Source organism: Blennius ocellaris, assembly GCF_963422515.1.
Source record: "Blennius ocellaris genome assembly, contig: SCAFFOLD_265, whole genome shotgun sequence".
NCBI classification, from domain to species: domain Eukaryota; kingdom Metazoa; phylum Chordata; class Actinopteri; order Blenniiformes; family Blenniidae; genus Blennius; species Blennius ocellaris.
Window position 1 is genome coordinate 15,106 of NW_027661913.1, and position 25,281 is coordinate 40,386.

Sequence of the window (25,281 nt, forward strand, 5' to 3'; positions counted from 1 at the left end):
TGATAAATGTCCAATTTCACAGTTTTAATCAAAGAGTGTGAGAAATATTGTTGGGAGAGTCTCTGGATTTTTGCGTTATTTGCAAAAACAAAAACAAAACTAGAACTACATTTTCTATAAAGGAAATAAATATTTGAATGTTGTGAAGTGATGAGAGAAGAAGCAGGTCGATAGATCGAAAAGCAGCTTGATAAACAGGTTGGACTCAATGCTGCCACCACAGGACAGAGGTGGAACTGCAGCCACACTTCCAGAATATTAATCTCACTTTATTACCATATTAATTTAATTATATCTAAATATATTTGTCTTCATTGAACGTGTATATTTATACAGATTGTTTTTTTTAAAGTTTCATCTTTTAAACTATTTGTAATAAAATATTTATCTTTTGAGGAGAATCTGCGAGTCTTTATCTGTTTTGTTTTATTTTGACTGATCATTTTCCACCTTGAATTAAAGAAAACTATTAAATGAAATATTCTCACAATAAAAACATTTTGTGTTATTGATTTTATGAATTGTAATATATAATTATAAAGAACAAAGTAAAGCCAGTTTATGTGATGACTAATGCATGTAGAGTTTAACACTTTCAATTAAAAATGAAAAAAAAAAAGAACTTTTCCTTCATATTGATTGTTTTTAATGTCGAAGGTGTTGAGTTGTGTACTATTTTGTTGTTTCCTACAGATTTTGGAAGGCTTTCCAATTTTTCTCTTTGTGTTTATACTGATTGTATTGGTGACGTTTAAAGTTTGCAGGTTATTTTGTTTTATAGGTTTGTGTTGTTTTGTTGTGCAATTCTCTTCATTGTGTGTTCTTTGGTAGCTTGTGTTTAGTTCTTTGTTCATTTGGTGTGGTGCTCTTTAGTTTTGTCTTATTTTTTATGTCGTTTTCATGCAGTTCACTGTTGTTTTGTCACGTTTTGTGTATGTTTGTGTAGCTTGGTGTTATTTAGTTTTGCTTTGTGTGTCATTTGAGTGGAAAACGTATGCTTGTGTACTTTTGTGTTGTTTATGTAGGTCGGTGTGGTTTTTCTTATGTAGATTAGTGTAGTTTCGTCTATTTTATGTACAGTGTTTATATAATTGTGTGTTGTTTATGTAGGTATGAGTTGTTTTGTGCATTCTATGTGTTGTGTTTGTATAGTTTTGTGTTGATTATGGACGTTTAAGCAGTTTCGTGTTGTTCATATGTAGTTTTGTCTAGTTTTTGTTTATGTCTGCATGTTTCATGTGCAGCCATGTAGGATAGTGTCGTTTTTGCACCATGTGCACCAAGGGAAACCAGCTCTGTATTTTGAGCTTTTTTTGTTGTTGCTCACATATAGGGTTGCAAAATTCTGGGAATTTTCAAAGTTGGAAACTTTCCAATGGAATTTGATGGGAATTAATGGGAATTACAACAGTTTTCCTCCACCTGTGTGACTGATGTGAATGAATAAAGGTTTCTGTCGCGCTTTCAGTCACCTCGAATAAAGCGCTTAGTCGGCAGCTTGCTTTACTGCAGGAGGAATCCTTATTAATGGTGAGTTTTTAAAATATATATTTAAGTTACTTTACAGGCCATTTACTTCCTCTGATCCCCTGAAATTAATTATGACCAATCTATTTGTAGGTAATATGAATTATGAGTGTGTTGTGTTAAAATATGTGATCATGTGTCCTGCAGGCCTGAACACAGCAACCTGTGCTTCATCGTCTCATTTAGTGATTTTTCAAACTGATTATTGAAAGTTCATCTGTTCTAAACTCATGTTATTCAGGTGGAATAGTTCCAAAATTCCACCAGCTTAACTTCCCATGGAAAATTTCCGGAATGTTTCTGGAAATTTTCCGCCCCCTTTTGCAACCCTACTCACAAATAATATTTAGAGCGAAACCCGTGATGTCACTTCCTGTTCTTGAATGTCCCGTCGCTGCAAAATGTCCACGTTTGTATGCGTTTGGTCTTGAAATGAGACGTGCAGTGGACAGACGGGCGGACTCTCCCGGAGTGTGTGTGTGTGTTTGATTCCCGTCAACACCACAGTGTGTTCAAACAGTGCAGCGGGGGGGGGATGTCAGGATGAATCAGAGGTGATGAGGGTGATGATGGAGGAGGAGGAGGAGGAGGAGGAGCTGGCAGCCTCAGATGAAGGAGAAGAGGAGCGACTCTCAGCAGGAGCACACGGTGAGTGATTCTCTGCGATTCTACCATTCACATCACTTCAAGTCAGCTAATGATGAAAATTTAATTTTTTCTCTTTTGGTCTTTCTTTTTTTTTCTTTTTTTAAGCTTAAATCTGTTTTCAGCAGTTTAATTTTGCCTTGTTTGATTCAAGCTGAGGTGTTTTTCACTGCAAGCGACAAAACAAACCCACTCTCACTTCACACACAACCAATAAATCCTCAACACACGATGAGAAATCGGTAAAATGAGAAGTAAACTAACAAAAAGATGGATTAAAAGACAAAAATATTAGATCATTTTGGTAGTAGTATTGGTAGTATTTGTGTTTGTAATAGTATCGGAGGTAGAATCAGTAGAATAGTAGTGGGGGTGGTTATAGTTAGGTAGTATTTTTAGTGGCATGATTGGTAGTAGTTGTATTGGTTAAAATGGTAGTGGTGGTAGTCATAGTAGTAGTAGTAATAATAATGATAATAACTATATTTATTTAGCACTTTTTTAAAACAGTGTTACAAAGTGATTTTAAATTAAAACTAAAAAATTAAAAACATTAAAACCACAACAAAATTACAGTAACAGAATACAGAGATTCGATCAAAAGCGCAAAACAATAGTATTAGTTAGTAGTAGTAGACGTAGAAGTAGTAGCAGCAGTAGTAGAAGTAGTAGTAGTAGTAGTAGTAGAAGTAGTAGTAGTAGTAGTAGTAGAAGTAGCAGTAGTAGAACTAGTAGTAGTAGAAGTAGTAGTAGTAGAACTAGTAGAAGTAGTAGTAGAAGTAGTAGTAGTAGAACTAGTAGAAGTAGTAGTAGTAGTAGTAGTAGTAGAAGTAGCAGTAGTAGAACTAGTAGAAGTAGTAGTGGTAGTAGTAGAAGTAGTAGTAGGTAGGACCAAGGTACAAAAATACAAATATGGCCAACTTTTTACCACTTTGTGAAAATTCCTAAATTCTTCAGTTCAAATACAACTTTTACTTTGGTTGAAGTTTCATAACTATTATGACAAACTTAATTTTTCCACAGGAGAGAAATTGCACTTTAGTTACAGCTGATCGGGATTAATTCATAAGAAGAGAAACTGAACTGACGTACATGAGAAGTAAACATTAAGTTAATATAGAAACACTACGAATAAGTGTTGGATGTTTAAATGTTACAGTGCAGAGACACATTGGTGTCATCGGCTAATTAGTAATCTGGGATTCTCACAATTCTCTCCTTCTCCACGTGCTTCTCCTGCACCTCCTCCACTTCCACCACCTCCACTTCCTCCTCCTCTTCCTACTCCTCCTCCTCCTCCTCCTCTGCAGTCCCTGTATTGAGTTTCAGTTCTGACTGAATGAACACTGATGAATTATTTACAGATGAGCTGAAGGTCGGGCTGAAGCCTCCAGAGACCCTCCAACAGACGCTTCTCCTCTCCGCCGAGGAAACTCGACGAGCCTGCGAGGACGAAGAGGAGGAGGAGGAGGAGGAGGAGGAGGAAAACTCCTCCAGTACTCAAGGTGAAACTGGACAAACTGCAGGTAAAACTTGTCTGGATACTCTGAATCTTTTGTTCCTGTAAGTTGAAGCCAGCGGATCAGAGAGACGTCACAGTGGCTCAAATTCAGTTTTTCCTCCATCAGATCATTGCAGGATGAAAAGGAATCGATTAATAAAAATGAAAATAGGAACACAGACGCCGACCTGCAGTTTACTGATCCTGTAGAAGTTTGACGTTTAGATTTGTAACGTGGAAGTAATGACATCCAAGTTATAACCACTGTGGAAGGTTAGTGGAGGAAGATGCTCTATAATCTGGATGTAGAGGAGGAAGATGCTCTAGAATCTGGACGTTAGAGGCGGAAGATGCTCTAAAATCTGATGTTAGAGGAGGAAGATGCTCTATATTCTGATGTTGGAGGAGGAAGATGCTCTATAATCTGATGTCACCGGAGGAAGATGCTCTATATTCTGATGTTGGAGGAGGAAGATGCTCTATAATCTGATGTCAGAGGAGGAAGATTATCTCTAATCTAATGTTAGAGCAGGGAAATGCTCTATAAACTGGTGTTAGAGGAGGAAGATGCTCTATAATCTGATGTTAGAGCAGGGAGATGCTCTATAATCGGATGTTAGCGGAAGAAAATGCTCTATAATCTGATGTCACCGGAGGAATATGCTCTATATTCTGATGTTGGAGGAGGACGATGCTCTATAATCTGATGTTAGATGAGGAAGGTGCTCTAGAATCTGATGTGAGAGGTGGAATATGCTCTAGAATCTGATGGCACAGGAGGAAGATGCTCTATAATCTGATGTTAGAGGTGGAAGATGCTCTATAATCTGATGTTGGAGGAGGAAGATGCTCTATAATCGGTTGTCAGAGGAGGAAGATGCTTTATAATCTGATGTTAGAGGAAGAAGATGCTCTATAATCGGATGTTAGAGGGGGAAGATGCTCTATAATCTGATGTCAGCGGAGGAAGATGCTCTATAATCTGATGTCAGAGGAGGAAGATGCTCTAGAATCTGATGTCAGAGGAGGAAGATGCTCTAGAATCTGACGTTAGAGGAGGAAGATGCTCTATAATCTGATGTTAGAGCAGGGAGATGCTCTATAATCGGATGTTAGCGGAAGAAAATGCTCTATAATCTGATGTCACCGGAGGAATATGCTCTATATTCTGATGTTGGAGGAGGACGATGCTCTATAATCTGATGTTAGATGAGGAAGGTGCTCTAGAATCTGATGTGAGAGGTGGAATATGCTCTAGAATCTGATGGCACAGGAGGAAGATGCTCTATAATCTGATGTTAGAGGTGGAAGATGCTCTATAATCTGATGTTGGAGGAGGAAGATGCTCTATAATCGGTTGTCAGAGGAGGAAGATGCTTTATAATCTGATGTTAGAGGAAGAAGATGCTCTATAATCGGATGTTAGAGGGGGAAGATGCTCTATAATCTGATGTCAGCGGAGGAAGATGCTCTATAATCTGATGTCAGAGGAGGAAGATGCTCTAGAATCTGATGTCAGAGGAGGAAGATGCTCTAGAATCTGATGTCAGAGGAGGAAGATGTTCTATAATCTGATGTCAGAGGAGGGAGATGCTCTATAATCTGATGTTAGAGGAGGGAGATGCTCTATAATCTGATGTCAGAGGAGGAAGATGCTCTATAATCGGATGTCAGAGGGGGAAATGCTCTATAATCTGATGTCAGAGGAGGAATATGCTCTATAATCTGATGTCAGAGGAGGAAGATGCTCTGGAATCTGATGTAAGAGGAGGAATATGCTCTATAATCTGATGTCAGAGGAGGAAGATGCTCTGGAATCGGATGTCAGAGGAGGGAGATGCTCTATAATCTGATGTCAGAGGAGGAAGATGCTCTATAATCGGATGTTAGAGGAGGAAGACACTCTATAATCTGATGTCAGAGGGGGAATATGCTCTATAATCTGATGTCAGAGGAGGGAGATGCTCTAGAATCTGGATGTTAGAGGAGGAAGATGCTCTAGAATCTGATGTCAGAGGAGGAAGATGCTCTAGAATCTGATGTCAGAGGAGGAAGATGCTCTATAATCTGATGCCAGAGGAGGAAGATGCTCTAGAATCTGATGTCAGAGGAGGAAGATGCTCTAGAATCTGATGTCAGAGGAGGAAGATGCTCTATAATCTGATGTTAGAGGCGGAAGATGCTCTATAATCTGATGTCAGAGCAGGAAGATGCTCTATAATCTGATGTTAGAGGAGGAAGAATCTCTATAATCTGATGTTAGAGGAGGAAGATGCTAATGCTACTCACGCTGCTTTCAGAAGGCCTGGGTGAGTTCAGGATTGATGAGGCTCCACCCCCAGTAAAGAGGAGGTTCTTGACATGGTGACCAGCATTGATAAGAAAGAAGACAACATGTTTCAGTGGCACAGCAGTAAGGGATTATTATGAACTGACTTACTGCATTACACTTTCTGACATTTCATGGAAACTTCTCTTCCCTTAAACTGAAGTTCATCAAACGGTAACTACAACATAGCAGTGTAGAAATATCCAACTGACCAAAGATACATTTGTAAGTCAGGATTTTTCTGTAAATGGGTGAAGTTTCTTACTGACAACCCATAAAAACTGCTAAAATTGTATTTCTTTCATAAGTTGGCGGTCATTCATGTATGTTAATGCATGACGATACAATGTTTCACCTTCAAATCAGAGAAACTTAAAGCTTAAATAAGATTCTCAAGCTGAAAGCAGGAATTAGCAGCGCTGATGAGCTTCCCCTCAATCCAGACGACCCGTCACGGCCTTTATGGAATGAGGATGAGCTCGGGGGAGACGGATGTGGTCACTAATCTAATAGAAACTTTAAACACATGGACTAAAACAGCAACAACTCATTATTTGGTTCAACAGTGTGTGTGTAAATCTGCCAGAGCGCAATCACCTGAGGTCCAAACCCAGAGCCCACCTTCACACCAACACGACCAGAACAGTGGAGCAAAGTCCAGTGGAGGTTCCGTCCAGCCAGCGAGCCCCCTACAGGCTGAACTCTGACCCCGCCACCGCTGGAACAGAGAGTCCAACCCCCCCCCCCCCCCTCCCCCGCGCCCTGGTTTCCGGAAACATTCGTTAATGATTGAAGCTCTAATGAAGCGAGACGACGTCTTCATCAGCAGAACGGAGTCGCTATGATCAGAGCCTCGCCAAAGTCCTGATGACATGTTTTCTTTCCCCCTGCAGAGAGACGGAGCGACCGACAAGAGACGGACCGATAGAGAGACGGACGGATAGAGAGATGAACCTATAGAGACGGACCGATAGAGACGGACCGACAAGAGACGGATCGATAGAGAGACGGACTGACAAAAGAGACTGATAGAGAGACTGACCGATAGAGAGACTGACCAATAGAGAGACGGATCGATAGAGACGGACCGCTAGAGAGACTGACCGCTAGAGAGACGGACCGATAGAGATGGACCGATAGAGAGACGGATCGATAGAGAGACGGACCGATAGAGAGATGGACTGACAAGAGACGGACCGATAGAGAGACGGACCGATAGAGAGACTGACCGATAGAGAGACGGACCGATAGAGAGATGGACGGATGTCGGTAGACAGGATTCCTGAAGGGACCCCGGTGAAACGGCAAAGCAGAAATGGTGTCCCAGGAACAGGAAGTGCCCCCCGTCTGCCACGGATAGCCTCCAGATGTGCATGATGGGACTGCACGCCGCCTCCAGTGTCTCGCCGCTCTTCGGTCTGGTGTCCGCCGAGCGCCCCAACGCCTCGGGCTCCTCTCCGGCCTCGTCCGTCCCTCCATCAGCATCCTGCAGCATCGACGAGTCCTACAAGTACGTCTTCCTGCCCGTCTGCTACTCGCTGACCTTCGTCTTCAGCCTCACGCTGAACTCCGTGGTGCTGCTGCGCTCCTGCTGCCATCACGGCGGCGGCGGCGGCGGAACGCGGCGGTGGAACACCTCGCTGATCTACATGGTGAACCTGGCCACCACCGACCTGATGTACGGCCTGTCGCTGCCCTTCCTGGTGGCCAGCTACGTGCTGAGAGACCGCTGGGTGTTCGGAGACTTCATGTGTCGCCTGGTTCGATTCCTCTTCTACTTCAACCTCTACTGCTCCATCTTCTTCCTCACCTGCATCTCCGTGCACAGGTGAGACGCCCCCGCTGCGCCCCCTGGTGGTTCGCACAGTCTGTGTTCTAGTTCTGATTCAAACGTGCCTCGTTTGGTTTCCGTCGTACACAATTTCAGAATAAATCTCCAAGAGAAACACGACGAAAAGCATCGAGGTCAAACTCCTTTCAGTTCAGAAGCCACACGGTTTGTTTGGTATCATTTGGGGAATTTTAGCAGTTGTTATTTTTGTGTACATGAGGAATTCTTTTGAGCTTTCAGCAGTTGCTTTGCTGTCATTTTGTGTTGTTTTCACATCTTTAAACAGATGTTTGCTGTCTTGTGTTGTTATTTGTTGTCTATTAGCAGTTGTGTGGATTTTAGGAGTTGATTTTGTGTCATTTTGTGTTGTGTCTTACAGCAGCTTTTCTGGTTGTGGGTTGGTTTTTTTTACCAATTGGTTTGTGTCATTTTGTATTTTTGTGTCTTTAAGTGTTTGTTTTGGGTTTGTCTGTGTTATTTTTGGTCTTTTCATTCTTAGAATGATTGTATGTGTGTGTGTGTGTGTGTGTGTGTGTGTACTCGTAAAACTAAAGAATAAACAATAAAGTTTCCCATCACCTTTTAGTGTTAAACCACAGAATAATACCCAAAACAAAATGAAGGGATTCTCAAAACACTACTTTTTCAGATCATCCCAATCTGAGTCAATGTAACTGCGGAGCTACTTGGAATATTCTAGACTTTTTTTGGGGGTATCACAGTCGTTTGTTGTTTGTTCAAAAGCCGGAGTTTACCATGTTGAGTGCAAGTCCAGGAGTGTTTCCAGTGTGTAACAGTGTGTTGGTGGCGTTGAAGGTACCTGGGGATCTGCCACCCCATGAGGACCATCACTCTGGAGAGCCGGCGGCTGGTGAAGGGAACCTGCGCCTTGGTTTGGGTGGTGGTCTTCGTCCTCACCTGCCCCATCTTCCGGTTCGCCCAGACGGGGCTGGTGCGGCGAGGCGGGGCGAGCGAAGGCGGCAACGGGACGGCGGAGCGAGAAGGCGAGGGCTACATGAACTGCTGGGACGACGCCATCGACGAGGAGTTCGCCGACTACGTGCCGTACGGCATCGTCCTCCACCTGCTGGGCTTCTTCGTGCCCTTCGTCATCATCGCCTGGTGCTACTCTCGGGTGGTCCGCACCATTTTCCGGACGCTGCGCTCGCCCCCCAGCTCCGTGGAGGGCGGCGAGGACGGCCCGGCGGGGGACGGGGCGCTGGAGGACGAGCGGGAGAGGACCTCGGTGTCCATCTCGGGCTCGCAGTACTCGCACTACATCCGCCGGCGGCGGAAATCCATCAAGACCATCGTGACCATCACGCTGCTGTTTGCGCTCTGCTTCCTGCCCTTCCACGTGACGCGCACCCTCTTCCTGCTGCTGCGGCGCGGGCAGCTCGGCGGCTGCAACGCCATGAAGGCCGTCTCCATCTGCTACAAGGTCACCCGCCCGCTGGCGTCCTGCAACGCCTGGCTCAACGCCCTCCTCTACTTCCTCACGGGCGACAAGGGCGCCCCCTGCTGCTGGCCACGGCGGCGCGGCGTCCGCCGGGACCGCCGCAGCGGCTCCCTCTGGTGGCCGCTGAAAATCTTGAAGAAAGAGGGCGCAGTAGAGGACGAGCAGGAGGCGGGAGAGAAGGTGGAGAGGGAGGTGCACGTGGAGAACGAGTCCAAATCTTCCAGAGTCATCTTTTAAAAAAAACCGGTATCTTCCAGACGTGATACGAAACTGTACGCAACGAAACAGGAAGTGGGTTCATATTAGCTTCACCTCCAGTCCACGTCCAGATGTGACGATGTGTTCAGGGGCCTCGCGATTCTGTACTTTTTTTCCCCCGGTTGTTTGCCTGCTTTAGGTTGAAATTCCCAAGTTTGAAAACTTCCAAGACCTCGACTTTTGAACGTGGCTGTTGAGTGACACGTTAGCATATTAGCATCAGAATGTTGCTACGTTATAGCATGTTCAGTGAGGCTAATACCTGTCCTGGATGAAGCCATGTTCTTTCCTAATATGTAACATTGTCATTAAGTGGAGCGCCACCAGGTGTTCAGTCTCTGAAAGTGACTCATTTCACGGCTGAAACTCCCAGTTCAGACACAACGAGAACACTGAATACATGGTGTGTCTCAGTCCCGAAATCCAACTTTAAATAAAAAAAACCACAAAAAAACAGAGAGGATTTAGCGTATTAGTTTGTAGTGTTAATTTTACAGTAATTAGAAAGTTTCCTTTGTCACTGATTGGGGGCTGTGTACCGGCGCATGTGAGGCGTTTCTCTTCAAACACCCAGACCGAGTTGGAACAGCCTGAGCAGATTTCCACATATTTATTGAATAAAATGAACCGAGGCTGGAGCTCGACTTTGTCTTTGAATCACCTTCTGATCTTGCCAACTGTTTGATTTTGGTCAGAGAGGTAATGCACTACACTTCACTGTCACAGCGTCAAACCAGCCGTCTAAATCATCTTTATATCCAGTTATCAGTTTATATCCATAATTAGCAGCGGTCAATATTGCCATAGATTTTACTTTACCGTCGCGCTTCTGACACTCAACTTAACGGTCCGTCGTTATGGCGTCTGCCTGCCACCTGCCGCCCCCTGCTGCCGAGGGAGGCCCCCTACTGTGCTCAATTAACTAACATTCTTCCACTGCGACTAAATCAAAAAACATTTACGTAGAGGTTATTGCCACCTAGTGGATGTAATTGGTATTACATGCACACGCTCGGCTAGGAGGAGGGTCGGGGCTGTTTGCACGTGGCTTCATGCAAGGTGACGAGAGACAGAGACAGAGACAGAGAGAGAGAGCGAGAGAGCGAGAGAGCGAGAGAGAGAAAGAGAGAGAGAGAGAGAGAGAGAGAGAGAGACTGTTGACAATGAAAACTCAGTTTTGTTTTTTTTTTGCAAGTGACTGGCTTTTATTGATAACTTTTTTTTAACCCATGCTCACATTACTTTGGAAAAATGTGATGCAAAACCAAGATTTTCAGTTCAGAAAAGTTTGACAAAATGTACAAATTAAACCAGACATGAATCTATAGGTCGTCTGCATATAGATGTGCTGCTTCTGTTACATTTCATCCTCCAAAACCCGATAATAAAACAGTAGATCATCATTTTTTATATGTCAAAGACTTGTACAGAGCAGGAAGAACCTCGAAAGGTTGTTTTTAATTGATAACACACATTTCGTTCACCCCTCCACATCTCAGAAACCCCAATAAGAACAGCACTCACCTTGTTTTGCAAACTTTTTTGGTGTCGACGTTGAATTAAATCGCAGAATATCTGAAGCTAATCCAGAATAAACCGCCAGGTGAGGAAGCGGAGTCCTACCAGGAGAAACACGACGTTTACATGATTGTCGTTTCAACTTGCCCCATTTTCTTTTTAATTTTGAAAGCATTCCTGTTTATAGACCACGCCTCCTATTTAAGCCACGCCCCCTTTCCAGGACTCCAAATGCTGCACACTCGCCGGAGCCGTCAGGTTGTGACATTATTGATTGAAAGTATAAAGCTTGAGCGTTGGTTGATTTCACAGGGTCGGAGTAGAACTCGCCGGGTCTTCGCTAAAGTTTCGCCCGCGTGCAGCAGCGGGCCCGGCGCCGTCTCACTCCTTCACCTCCCACCGCGCGTCGCTCACCAGCCGGTAGTTGGTCCGGCGGTAGTTTTGCGGGTGGACCCTCCTCTGTCGCCACACCTCCTCGTAGAGGGCGCGGGTCACCGGCGCCAGCGGGGGGTAGCCGGCCGAGCGAGCCAGCGACTCGCAGTACTCCCACTGGTCCTGGTCCAACAGCAGCAGGTGGCGCCGCTCCACGCCGCGGTCCGCCTTCTCCCGCTGCTGCCGCCGCACCTCGTCCTCCATGCGGGACCGGGACGGCAGCGCCGCCGAGCCGTCCAGCACGGCCAGGGCGAAGCGCACCTGCGGCGGCAACAGAGCGCGCTCAGCGGGAAGCCTGCTGGCCGACGCCGGCAGCGGCGAGAGTGTCGGCGGCGTGGTCGCCGTGGGTTACCTGGCAGTCGAAGTGGGGGAAGGGGAGGATGATCTTGCAGAGGCCGATGAAGAAGAGCGAGGGGAAGGCCGGCGGCAGCAGGAAGCGGTACAGCGGCGCCACCACGTGGTCGTCCACCTCAAGCCCCAGCCGGCCGCTGTCCAGGAACGGGAAGCTGAAGTTGTACCCGGTGCAGAACATCAGCACCTCGGCCACGCCCACCTCGCCATCCTGCAGCCAATCAGAGAGGCCCAACTCAACCAGTAGGCAGAACCTCCTCAGAGGAAAGTTCAGACATTATTTACCCTCCTCTGGGGTAACTCGTGAGATTATTTACCCTCGTCGGGGACAACTAGTGAGATTATTTACCCTCGTCAGGGGTAACTAGTGAGATTATCTACCCTCCTCAGAGGGAACTACTGAGGTTATTTTCCCTTGTCAGGGGTAACTAGTGAGATTATCTACCCTCCTCAGAGGGAACTACTGAGGTTATTTACCCTCGTCAGGGGTAACTAGTGAGATTATCTACCCTCCTCAGAGGGAACTACTGAGGTTATTTTCCCTTGTCAGGGGTAACTAGTGAGATTATTTACCCTCGTCGGGGACAACTAGTGAGATTATTTACCCTCCTCAGGGGTAACTAGTGAGATTATCTACCCTCCTCAGAGGGAACCAGTGAGGTTATTTACCCTCCTCAGAGGCAACTACAGAGATTATTTACCCTCATATGGGGTAGCTAGTGATATTATTTACCCTCCTCAGGGGTATGAGGTTGTGTACCCTCGTGAGGTTATTTACCCTCATCAGGGGTAGGTAGTGATATTATTTACCCTCCTCGGGGGTAGCTAGTGAGGCTATTTACCCTCATCAGGGGTAGGTAGTGATATTATTTACCCTCCTCGGGGGTAACTAGTGAGGTATTTACCCTCGTCAGGGCTAACTAGTGAGATTATTTACCCTCGTCAGGGGTAACTACAGAGATTATTTACCCTCGTCAGGGGTATGAGGTTATTTACCCTTGTCAGGGGTAACTATTCAGATTATTTACCCTCGTCAGTGGTAACGAGTGAGATTATTTACCCTCATTAGGGTTAACTAGTGAGTTTATTTACCCTCATCAGTGGTAACAAGTGAGATTTACCCTCGTCAGGGGTAACTAGTCAGATTATTTACCCTCGTCAGGGGTAACTACAGAGATTATTTACCCTCGTCAGGGGTAACTACAGAGATTTACCCTCCTCAGGGGTAACTAGTGAGATTATTTACCCTTCTCAGGGGTAACTAGTGAGATCTTCACCTGGAATCGAACACTGCCGTCCTCCTGCACTGCCTCCACTGCCCTGCACTCCCGGATCCCTGGAGGCAGTGGGAAGGTGAGACGAGGACGAGCGTGACTGAGAATCACCTGAAAAAGAAGGAGGAGGAGGAGGAGGAGGAGCAGAAGAAGAAGACGGAGGAGCAGAAGAAGAAGAAGAAGAAGAGTTGAGTTGAAAAAACCTTTATTTAACAAACACAAACATCAATGAAGTCCATGTTCATCATCCTCACAGAGGAGACCAAAGGTTTGAAAAACAGTCACACAGCGTGTTGGGCTATAAAATCAAACACAAAATCACATGGAAGATTAAAAAGTCACGATCAGACAGTCCTCCTCACCAAGGGAGCACAGGACCTGCCTGATTCCCCACACAGAAATAAAACCAGGCAAGTTTTTCGTGAGTTCATAAAAACTGTGTTCCACCCTCAGGCGAGCAGTGACCAGACCCTTAAAAACATGCAGTGGATCAGTAAAACCAACACCTGAGACCTGGTTCTTCCTGCTTCGCCAGATGGAAAGTTTCGCACATGCAAAGATAAAATTCAATAAAACCACCGTTGCCTTTTTCTGCTTCACGTACCTCGGACCAAACACAAAAAGGGGGACAGAAAAAACCTCTCCCAGAGCCTCCACCAGCCTTCGTAGAAGGGTGTATAGATTTGACAACCTGGGACAGGACACCACCAGATGTTCCACAGTTTCAGACTGTGAACAAAAAGAACAGTTCTCCCCAGTGCTTGGATCTAGGTGGGCCAGGTATCTGTTGGTGGCCAACGCTCCATGAATCACCCTCCACTGGAGGTCACCCATCCGCTTTTCCACGGGGGGTTTGTACAGGACCCGCCAGCTCCCCCTAGGGGAAGAACCTCCACCAAACAACCCAGTCCACCTCGACTCCCTCACTCCAGCCAGCGACTGCAGATGCAGGACCTTCACACAGCTGCCGTACAGATCCTTCCCAGGGCAGGACTGGAAGAGGCCCAGTCTGGGAGTCGTAATGGTCAGCAGGTTGCCCTCCTCTTCCTCCCATTCCCCCACAGCAGGACAAACCCTCAGGGAGGGGAAAACTTAGTCCTCTCCGCTACTCCCCTGTCCAACACGATTCTTGTCTTGTGCGATGGAACGAAGAGGAGCAGGAAAAGACCGCCACACCTCTTCCACCAGGCACTGGACCACTCTGCTGGACCGAACCCCCATCATCACCGTCAGCTGCTGCGTGGATGTCCGAGCCAGATGGCCCACTTTTACGATCCCCGCCTTGATGAGCTGGCCTCTCAAAGTGGCTGAAGAGAAGGCCGTGGTGGGGATCAGACAGTTGTGGAGCAGAGGCTCCTCAAAGACCCATGGCCCCGGCTTGGTGTCTGAACGGGAGATTGTCAGAGTCTTCCATGCCTCCATCATGGATTTGTAGAATGGAGTCAGTCCGGAAAGATCGCACTCAGCGGGGTTAGACAGAAAGAGCCGTTTGTCCAGACCGAGTCACCCAGCCTTCCTCAGTACCAGCCGTGCCAGTGGTGTCCAGACCGCCGAGCCATAGAGGAGCCCCTGTAACGCCTGCAGCCTGAAGGCCGTGTTGGCGATGAGAGTTCTTCCCCGGTAAGACAACTGTGGCAGCACCCATTTCCATTTAGACAACCTGGCCTGCACCAGATCCAGCACTCCCTCCCAGTTTTTCCCCTCCCTGTCCTCGTTCCCCAGCCACAGACCCAAGGCCTTCATGCCTGAGGTCCCCCACTTAAGATTACCAGGGAGGTCAGGAGTGTCCTGAGGACTCCAGCGTCCCACCAAACACGCCTCACTCTTCCCCCAGTTCACTCTGGCTGAAGAGGCTTTCTCATACAGGGCAAAGCTGTCCTGCAAAGCAAGTACATCCTCACGACCTGCTACAAACACGTTTATGTCGTCTGCGTACGCCGACACAACCACCTTGGACTCGGCAGCAGACATCGGCAGACACAAACCCCTCAGCCGGTTTTTCAGTCTGCACAGCAGTGGCTCAACAGCCATGCTGTACAGCTGGCCTGATATGGGGCAGCCCTGCCGGATGCCTATATGGACAGGTACAGGACAGCTTAGCTCTCCCCCCACCTTAATGACACATGACGCCTGGCTGTATAACAGCTTGATCCATGACAGAAATGTGTCTCCCACCCCAAACGCCTGCAATGTTGAAAACAAAAAAGAGTGATCGACCCGATCGAAAGCCTTCTCCTGATCAATTGAAATGATAGCAGTGTTCAAGTGGTACAATTTACAACAGTCAAAAATGTCCCTCAATAAAAACAAATTGTCATGGATCGACCTGTCGGGGACACAGTAAGATTGTTCGCTGCCAATTAATAAATCAATAAAATCCTTCAATTTATTAGACAAAACTTTTGATAAAATTTTATAGTCCGTGCACAGCAGAGCGACAGGCCTCCAGTTTTTCAGTAGGGTCACATCCCCCTTCTTTGGCAGTAGGGAGATCACCGCACGGCGGCAGGAAGCAGGAAGGGTCCCATTCATAAAAGAGTCTCTGCAGACGTCCAGCAGGTCCCCTCCCAGCAGGCTCCAGAAATGTTTATAAAACTCTGGGGGAAGTCCATCGAGGCCCGGAGACTTCCCTGAGGCCATCTGGGACACTGCAGTGCTCAGTTCCTCCAAAGAGAGGCCTGAGCTCAGCACCTGACGGTCCTCCGGACTCAGCTGTGGCAGATCCTGCAGCAGCTCAGCAGCAGCATCCCCGTCACAGTTCTCCGCCCCAAACAGGTCCGAGTAAAAGTTCACAGCATGCCTCCTTATCTCTGCCGGGTCCGACGTCAGCCGCCCATCAGGCAGTCGGAGACACACCATCTGCCTCCCCTGAGCCTCCGATCTCTCCAGGGTGAAGAAGAAGGATGTCGGAGCATCCATGTCTCTCAGGGTGCTGAGCCTGGCCCGGACCAAGGTTCCTTTGGCTCTCTCCTGAAGGAGAGTCTTCAGTTGATGCTGCTTAGAGAGCAGCAAGCCAGTGTCAGGATCAGAACCGTTCTGCAGTCCACTAATTTCGGTCTCCAGCTCTTCAACTGCCCTCCGAATCCTGACTGTGGAGAAGGAGGTGTACTGCTGGCAGAAACTCCTAATCTGGCCCTTCCCCACCTCCCACCACTGACTGAGAGAAGAAAAACCCTCTTTTTGTTCTTCCCAGTATTTCCAAAAGTAGCTAAAATTTTCACAAAAATTGAAATCATTTAAAAGTTTAACATTAAAATGCCAAAAAGAGCCTGTTGTCCTTTTAGCAGATAAAAGAAGCTCTGCTAAAACTAGGTGGTGGTCTGTAAACCCAACAGGGATAATGCGGCAATTCACAACACGAGTGATAAAAGAGGCAGACATATAAAACCTATCTAGTCTGGCTGCACTGATTCGATTGTCTACCACCTTGACCCAAGTGAACTGTACATCAGAGGGGTGTTTATTCCTCCACACATCCACCAGGTCAGCCTCCATCACTAACTGAGAGAGGAACTGGGAGGACTGGGGGTGGGGTTCTGCTCCTGTCCTGTCCACACCATCAACTGGACAACAGTTCCAGTCTCCTCCCATCACCACAGTCTCACCTTGACCGATGGTTGTCACCACTGCCTTCATTTTTTTAAAAAGCGACAGCCGCTCTGCACCACCATTCGGTGCGTACATATTAACAAAACAAAAACTGAAATCATCAATTGTCGCTGTGACCATTAAATGTCTGCCTTTTTCTATTTCTAGCCGTGATAAAATCTTTACGTTAAGGTGGGGAGAGAAACAGATGGCGACTCCAGCACTAAGATTGGAGCCGTGACTCAGAACCTGCTGGCCCGGCCACCATAACCTCCAGTCTGGTTCTATCAGGGCGTCACTGTGGGTCTCCTGTAAAAAGACCCCGTCTATCCTTTTCTGTTTGATTGTCTCCATCAATAAGCCCCTCTTCTGTGCATTTCTACCCCCGTTTATATTGAGAGAGGCGACTGTCAAGGCCATCAGAGGAGGAGAAGAAAACACAGAACAGACCAAGAGAACCAGCAGATAAGAAAACACCCCGTGAAGTATGATCATAACACAATTATTTGGAAAGCTTCATCTTCTTTGCCCTTTTGCGACTCTTTAAAGAATTTTTAACCGCAGTGACATGCTTCCTCAGACGATAGCGCTTCTTCTCATCCAGCAGTTCAGTGCTGACTGACTTCTGCAGAGCGCTCACCGTCCGGACAAACTTTTCGGCACTGGGAAAATAACTCCCCACGTCAAACTGCCGACCAAAAGAGTCCTTTAGAAATGCATTGATCTCCTCCAAAGAGTAAATGTCTGAGCTCTGAGAGACACTGCCTGCAAGTGATGCAGTGTCGGAGTCAACCTCGTCTTCTGAGTCCATTCCAGTAGCCCCTGGAACCTCCGGAGCCTCCGGACCAGCCTGCTGCTCTGCTGACCGACCACTCAAGGTCTGCAGTTCCTCCTCCATGTCAACACACTGCTCCCCATCAGTCCCCACCTGTCCACCAGTCCCCTGACAACCAGTCCCCTGTTCACCAGTCACCTGTCCACCAGTCTCAGGTTTTTTTGCCTTTTCTTTCGGCTCATTCTTGTCCACACTTGAAATGTCCCCTTCCACTCCCTCTGTCCTTGTCTCCTTCTGCACCGTCTCGGCTCCAGTCACACTGGAGTCAGTGGCTTCAGCACTCCGGGAACCCCACGCACCTGTGGGGGCGGGGCCGGCAGGCCGCCCCTCCGCCCCGGCGGCCCCCCCGGGCCGATCCGCCACCACCGCGGACACACCCGGTGCCGCCGCGGAACCACCCGGAGACGGGGAGCGCGCCGCCGCCCCGGCGCCGCCGGGAGCACCGCCCGCGTCAGCCGCCGGCGCGGCTGCAGCGCTCGGCTCTCCGCCGTCAGTCCGGTGCCCCGCAGCGTTTTGCCGCCGCGGACACGCGATCATTTTATGCCCCAGCTCTCCACACTCGAAGCATTTAAAGCTCCCCGAGGTCGCATACACCATGTAAACTCCTTCCTCATGCTTCACCCGGAAAGACACGTCCAGTGTCTGAGTCTCAGAGTCCAGGAACATGAACGCTTGTCTCCGCAGAGACTGGACATGTCTCAGTTTTGGGTGCTTGCAGCCCAGACCCACGGGACGGAAACCACTCGCGAACTTACCGAATCTCCGCAGTTCCCGCTCCAGAGCCTCGTTGGAGATGAACGGCGGGACTCCGGACAAGGTGTGGACGGTACGGCCAGCGGGGACACCTGGATGAACTCGTCATTCATCACAAGTCCGCTCTCGATGAGATCAGCCCAAACTTTGCGTCTTTCAAAAAGACCACCACAGCTTTATTCATGCGGGAAGCGTAGGTGATGTTCTCGTACCTTCTCTCCAACCACCTGCAGCACCTGCTCCACAGTGGAGGCGGGCTGCGACACCAAACGGACTCCATGTCTCAGAGACACGGGAGACGCCCCGGAGGACGCCATCCGGTCCACGGGACACGGAAAAAACCACAAAAAACAACAATAAACTAAGTTTAAACTACACTAACAAACCATAAAAAATGATCATACACAACACACAGTTGGAAAAAAGAAGAAAAACACACAACAAACACGTTTTTTTCACTTAATTAATTCGCCCTCTTCGCTCCCTCCCAAAACACACGTCCACACGTGAAGAAGAAAAAGAAGAAGAAGAAGAAGAAGAAGAAGAATTCATATTCAAATGAGATATTGTTGAAGACTAAGTAGAACTCCCCTGGTAAATGGAGATGGAGACCCCTTAAAGCAGTGGTTCTCAATTATTTTCTGTCATGCCCCCCCTAGAGGACAACATTTTTTTCAGGCCCCCCCCCCGAATTGTACTACCATTGAGAACCTGATAATATTTATTTATTGATCTGTATAAACCACTGTATGAGTTGCTGGCACCAGCATTCTGCATACAATCGCCTGATTATCAAAATAGATTAATAAAATGAGCTGGAGGCCCTTTTTTTATTGTTCAAGTATGAATAAAGACACTAATACTGAAAGTCACGCCTGCCTCACGCCCCCCCTGACACCCCACCACGCCCCCCCAGGGGGGCTCGCCCCACCATTTGAGAAGCACTGCCTTAAAGGATGTGATACTTGTGTGACATCCTGCTGTACACTAGGGGCAGCAGTGAGTCATTGTGTGTGTGTGTGTGTGTGTGTGTGTGTGTGTGTGTGTGTGTGTGTGTGTGTGTGTGTGTGAGACCTGAGCTCCAGCTGTAGCCAGCTCCATGGAGATGTCCACCCCTGAGGCTCTGGCTCCCAGAACCACCACCGAGCGACCAGAGAACGGTTCTGGGAACTTGTAAGAATGACTATGGAGGACCTGTCCTGCAGAGTGACAGGCAGCAGGTTAGGAACCTGGTCTGAAACTGGTCTCTACAACCTGGTCTGAAACTGGTCTCTACAACCTGGTCTGACACCGGTCTCTACAACCTGGTCTGACACCGGTCTCTACAACCTGGTCTGAAACCGGTCTCTACAACCTGGTCTGAAACTGGTCTCTACAACCTGGTCTGACACCGGTCTCTACAACCTGGTCCGACACCGGTCTCTACAACCTGGTCCGACACCGGTCTCTACAACCTGGTCCGACACCGGTCTCTACAACCTGGTCTGAAACCGGTCTCTACAACATGGTCTGAAACTGGTCTCTACAACCTGGTCTAACACCGGTCTCTACAACATGGTCTGAAACTGGTCTCTACAACCTGGTCTGAAACCGGTCTCTACAACCTGGTCTGAAACCGGTCTCTACAACCTGGTCTGACACCGGTCTCTACAACCTGGTCCGAAACCGGTCTCTATAACCTGGTCCGACACCAGTCTCTACAACCTGGTCTGAAACCGGTCACTACAACATGGTCTGACACCGGTCTCTACAACCTGGTCTGACACCGGTCTCTACAACATGGTCTGACACCGGTCTCTACAACATGGTCTGAAACTGGTCTCTACAACCTGGTCTGACACCGGTCTCTACAACCTGGTCTGAAACCGGTCTCTACAACCTGGTCTGACACCGGTCTCTACAACCTGGTCTGACACCGGTCTCTACAACCTGGTCTGACACCGGTCTCTACAACCTGGTCCGACACCGGTCTCTACAACCTGGTCTGAAACTGGTCTCTACAACCTGGTCTGACACCGGTTTCTACAACCTGGTCTGAAACTGGTCTCTACAACCTGGTCTAACACCGGTCTCTACAACATGGTCTGAAACTGGTCTCTACAACCTGGTCTGAAACCGGTCTCTACAACCTGGTCTGAAACCGGTCTCTACAACCTGGTCTGACACCGGTCTCTACAACCTGGTCCGAAACCGGTCTCTATAACCTGGTCCGACACCAGTCTCTACAACCTGGTCTGAAACCGGTCACTACAACATGGTCTGAAACTGGTCTCTACAACCTGGTCTGACACCGGTCTCTACAACATGGTCTGAAACTGGTCTCTACAACCTGGTCTGACACCGGTCTCTACAACCTGGTCTGACACCGGTCTCTACAACCTGGTCTGACACCGGTCTCTACAACCTGGTCTGACACCGGTCTCTACAACCTGGTCCGACACCGGTCTCTACAACCTGGTCTGAAACTGGTCTCTACAACCTGGTCTGACACCGGTCTCTACAACATGGTCTGAAACTGGTCTCTACAACCTGGTCTGACACCGGTCTCTACAACCTGGTCTGCCACCGGTCTCTACAACCTGGTCCGACACCGGTCTCTACAACCTGGTCTGACACCGGTCTATACAACCTGGTCTGAAACTGGTCTCTACAACCTGGTATGACACCGGTCTCTACAACCTGGTCTGAAACCGGTCTCTACAACCTGGTCTGAAACCGGTCTCTACAACCTGGTCTGACACCAGTCTCTACAACCTGGTCTGAAACTGGTCTCTACAACCTGGTCTGAACCTGGTCTGACACCGGTCTCTACAACCTGGTCTGAAAGTGGTCTCTACAACCTGATCTGACACCAGTGTCTACAACCTGGTCTGAACCTGGTCTCTACAACATGGTCTGAAACTGGTCTCTACAACCTGGTCTGAAACCAGTCTCTACAACCTGGTCTGACACCAGTCTCTACAACCTGGTCTGACACCAGTCTCTACAACCTGGTCTGAAGCCGGTCTCTACAACCTGGTCCGACACCAGTCTCTACAACCTGGTCTGAAACCGGTCTCTACAACATGGTCTGACACCGGTCTCTACAACATGGTCTGACACCGGTCTCTACAACCTGGTCTGAAACTGGTCTCTACAACCTGGTCTGACACTGGTCTCTACAACCTGGTCTGACACCGGTCTCTACAACCTGGTCTGAAACTGGTCTCTACAACCTGGTCTGACACCAGTTTTTGAAAACTGTTTCCTATCTTGTGTTTCTGCTCTCACTAAGTTTGGAAGGTTTCAGAGGGATTGTACCTTTAAAGTGTTCGATTCCCGGGATGACTGGGATGTGAGGGTCTGAGTAGTGTCTGAAAACACACACACACACACACACACACACACACACACACACACACACACACACACACACACAGGAGGAAACTATCAGCCTCTACTGACAGCAGAAGGAAAGTAACGTTCTGAGATGTTCAACATATTTCTCTCTGACACGCACACACACACACACACACACACACACACACACACACACACACACACACACACACACACACACACACACACACACACACACACACACACACACACACACACACACACACACACACACACACACACACACACACACACACACACACACACACACACACACACACACACACACACCCCGTGCAGACGAACACGGAATCGAACGTCTCGGCCATGCGATGACCTGACGCGTCGGATGATGTCACTTCCCAGACGGTCTTCTCCAGCCCATCCTCTGTCGTCATGACGACAGGCGTCACCTTCTCAACCAGCGTGTTAAACTACAAACGTACAGACAAGGTCAATTAACAACAGGTGAGCCGAAAACAACTGCAGTGTGTGTGTGTGTGTGTGTGTGTACAGACCCGGATGTGTGTGTGGACCTGGTGTGTGTCACAGTAACTCTGCAGGTACCGCTGGACTTCTTGATGTGGCAGGAAGCTGCTCAGATCCTCCTCGAACGGGAAATCTGGGAACTTCATCACCTCTTTGGGAAGGTTAGTCCTGTGACAGAGACACACACACACACTTGGTTCTTTCTGGGTGTGGGCGCGCCGCACTCTGCCTGAGTGGGCGGGGCTTCAGGCAGGTGACCCTACCTGAGGTCCCTGTACATGCTGCTGAGCGACCCTTCTCGCTCCTCGTAGCACCAGGTGCCGCCGACGTGGCCGCTGACCTCGAAAAGCACCGGTGGGGCGAAGCGGCCCGGGCGGGAGAGGACGTGTCGGGCCGCGCAGAGTCCGGCCGCCCCGGCACCGACCACCGCCACCCTCTGCAGCATCGTCTGCAGCCGAGGGGGAAAGGGGCGGGGCCAAGACAAGCAATTGACGGTTGACTCTGATTTGTCCACATCCTGTGAACACTTCGGGTGAAACCAAATCGTTTTTTGTTTCAGGAATGGTTTTCCGTTCCACATGGAGACCGTCCACTTCTCAGGGATTTGACCTTCTTGGGTTTTCTAGTTTGTCCAAGATCACCTTTTTTGGTGAGCGCTAAACTTTTGATGGCGTCTAAATGAACAGATGCTGGCGGTCGGGACGGTTGATGTCCAGCCAGACGGACGTCTGAGGCCCATTTTACACGTTCTTTGACCAACGTGATGAAATCTGTGGGTTATTTGATAACGCACGGGTACATCGGTAGTGAAAGAATAAATGTTTTACAGATTTGAGCCCATGAGTTGGGATCTGGATTGATGCCAACTCAAAACACTGAAGTTTTGATGGGACAGAAAAAAAAGGTTTGTCAGATTGTCATAGCGCTTTTTATTTTGGCGGAGGAGACGCCGATAAGACCTGAAGATAAGATCTGTTAAATGTTGGTTTTGGGTTGAACGAGATGATTTGAGTTGTAAGGAAAGTGTACGCCTTGTGACTAAATCCGGGATTGAGATACATTATTACATTTTTAGATATTTAGAAGTTTTTAAATGACATGCAAAGTCATTATTGTGACGTTTGTGGATTTTTCCACCCGCCAGTCAGAACTGAAACTATTGTAATCACATCATTTTTGATCCATTAAAGGTTTACAGGAGGATGTTCTTTTTCCGGGTGGATCATCAAGACTATTGGTCCTCCCAATTGTCAATCATTCTGGTGATATATTACATAAGGCCGTCGTAAGTGCTCGTCCCGAGGTAGCGTGGATCTATTAGTTTTCACTTTCTGCGCATGCGCGCTTTCAGGTGTATATGGTGAGCTACGCCTTCAGCTTTTAAAAAATGTTTGCTTGTCGTAAATAGACTTTCACTTACCGGTGGCGAGTCTGACATAGTGGAAAAAGTGCAAATCTTCTTGTAAAGTGAGCTTGTGTGAGCGATGCCGACTTGTGACTTGTAAACAGAGCGTGCACGAGGAGAACTGGGCTCGTGCATGTCTCTCGCACACGTTTTAGTAGGCGTTCCGTCTCGGGAGCAGGTAGAGCGTTGCGCATGTGCATTTTTTCAAAAGGTGGAGAGGGCGGTTCTTTCCTAAAATTCGGGAAAATCCTCCTGTACAACTTTAAGAAAGACACGGGACGTCTGAGATCTGGTCAACGGTTTTTACAATCATGTGCAAGTACTTTTGTGGTCATTTGAATCTTGAATGAGAAAAAAAAAACAGGCTCCACTACTGTTTTCATGTTGCAGCGCGTGGAAAGTTCTGGTTAAAAAGTGACTCGTAAGGAACTAAAGGTCACGTTTATGAACAGCGGACAGTTTTAAACTACTTTTTAACACCTGGGAAGGCTCCGCTGTGAACTTTGACCCGGGTCTTCCAACTTGAGCATGCGCACTGCCTCCACAAGTCCGCTCAGACGTTTACAACAAAACAAGCGATTTATTGATAATAAAAAAAAAAAAAAAACAAAATAAACTGACTTTAACCCGGGATAACAGACACTTACCGCCTTCGATCCGGTCACTGAACGTGTGAGTGCCCGATGTTGTGACGAGGAAAACCCCGAGAACTGCCGCTCAGTGAGAGAGGCGTCCTGCTGAGAAACCAGAGGCTCCACTACACCGCTCCCGACCACAGCGCACGTACAGGTGTAACGAGCAAAGCGGCGTCCGCACACAAAGCGGCTTCCGGTTACACCCGCGAAAAATAATTCGGCAACCGGAAGAACGTGAAACAACGATTCATAATCAACGGATCGAATAAGCTGGGACGAACGCGAAATAAACTTTAGTGCTCTTTATTTTGTCTAACATAAATATAAAGAAGTATTAAAATCAAGGGCAGTCAAAATATCTTTCTCCTGTCTATTGAGCACATTGATTAAAAAAAATAACGTTTACAAAATGGGTTTTATCACATTTGTGCAGTACTGTAGATTGAAACACAAGGATTGTGAAGCGTCATCAAATCAGTGAGCGTGTGATGAATAGCTGAAGCAGAATGTTGGACCGGAGCAGTGAACTAGACAGCCAAACTCTCAAATTTTAAATATTTTATTACGGAAAAAGAATAATGTGAAAATACAAGAAAGGTGGTGTGTGAGTGCAGTGTTTGTGGCGCTTACAAAACCTCACAAAAAAGGTCTCATGTCAGACGGGGTGTGATGTCACAAGATGGGAGACATGATCGAGACAGAGACAGTTTGTGGCTGGCCTCCTGCAGCGAGACTGTCCAGCACGTCCCGTCTCGAGCCTCGAGAGTCTTTGGCTGAGCCGCTTTACTTGGCGGCGGCGTTCCCGTGCGGCGGCGGCTGCTGCTGCAGCGGCTGCTGCTCGGCCAGCGCCTGCTGCAGCCGCGTGCGCTTCCTGGAGTAATGCTGCCAGTGCAGCAGCTGCTGCTCGTCGATGAACTTGGCACACTGAGCGTTGACCAGCTCCTTCCGGAAGTGTTCGTACTGCAGCAGCTCCAGCATGTGCAGGCAGTGAGGGTACCTGCAGGGGGCGGAGCAGCACACGTCAAACACAGCCCGAACCACCCCTTCTCGGCTTTCTCCACTTAATGATGACC

General features: G+C 48.0%; 2 protein-coding genes across 2 annotated transcripts; one reads left to right on the top strand and one right to left on the bottom strand.

The window, feature by feature from the left end:
* Window positions 1-7,378: 7,378 nt before the first annotated feature.
* On the top strand, window positions 7,379-9,529 carry LOC308148601 (P2Y purinoceptor 3-like; the record flags this gene model as incomplete). The annotated part of the gene is made up of 2 exons (XM_080522082.1): window positions 7,379-7,830; window positions 8,650-9,529. The coding sequence occupies 2 exons, from the start codon at window positions 7,379-7,381 to the stop codon at window positions 9,527-9,529; spliced, it is 1,332 nt and encodes a 443-aa protein (XP_080378208.1).
* A 1,254-nt stretch (window positions 9,530-10,783) lies between these two features.
* LOC308148600 (uncharacterized protein) lies at window positions 10,784-24,278 on the bottom strand. Its single transcript, XM_080522081.1, has 9 exons — window positions 24,221-24,278; window positions 22,432-22,616; window positions 22,198-22,336; window positions 21,971-22,113; window positions 21,602-21,654; window positions 19,376-19,500; window positions 13,129-13,236; window positions 11,853-12,062; window positions 10,784-11,761 (listed from the first exon to the last, which is right to left on the bottom strand). Exons 2-9 carry the CDS (start codon window positions 22,611-22,613, stop codon window positions 11,450-11,452), a joined length of 1,272 nt encoding a protein of 423 aa, XP_080378207.1. The 5' UTR covers window positions 22,614-22,616; window positions 24,221-24,278; the 3' UTR covers window positions 10,784-11,449.
* Between the last annotated feature and the right edge of the window lie 1,003 nt (window positions 24,279-25,281).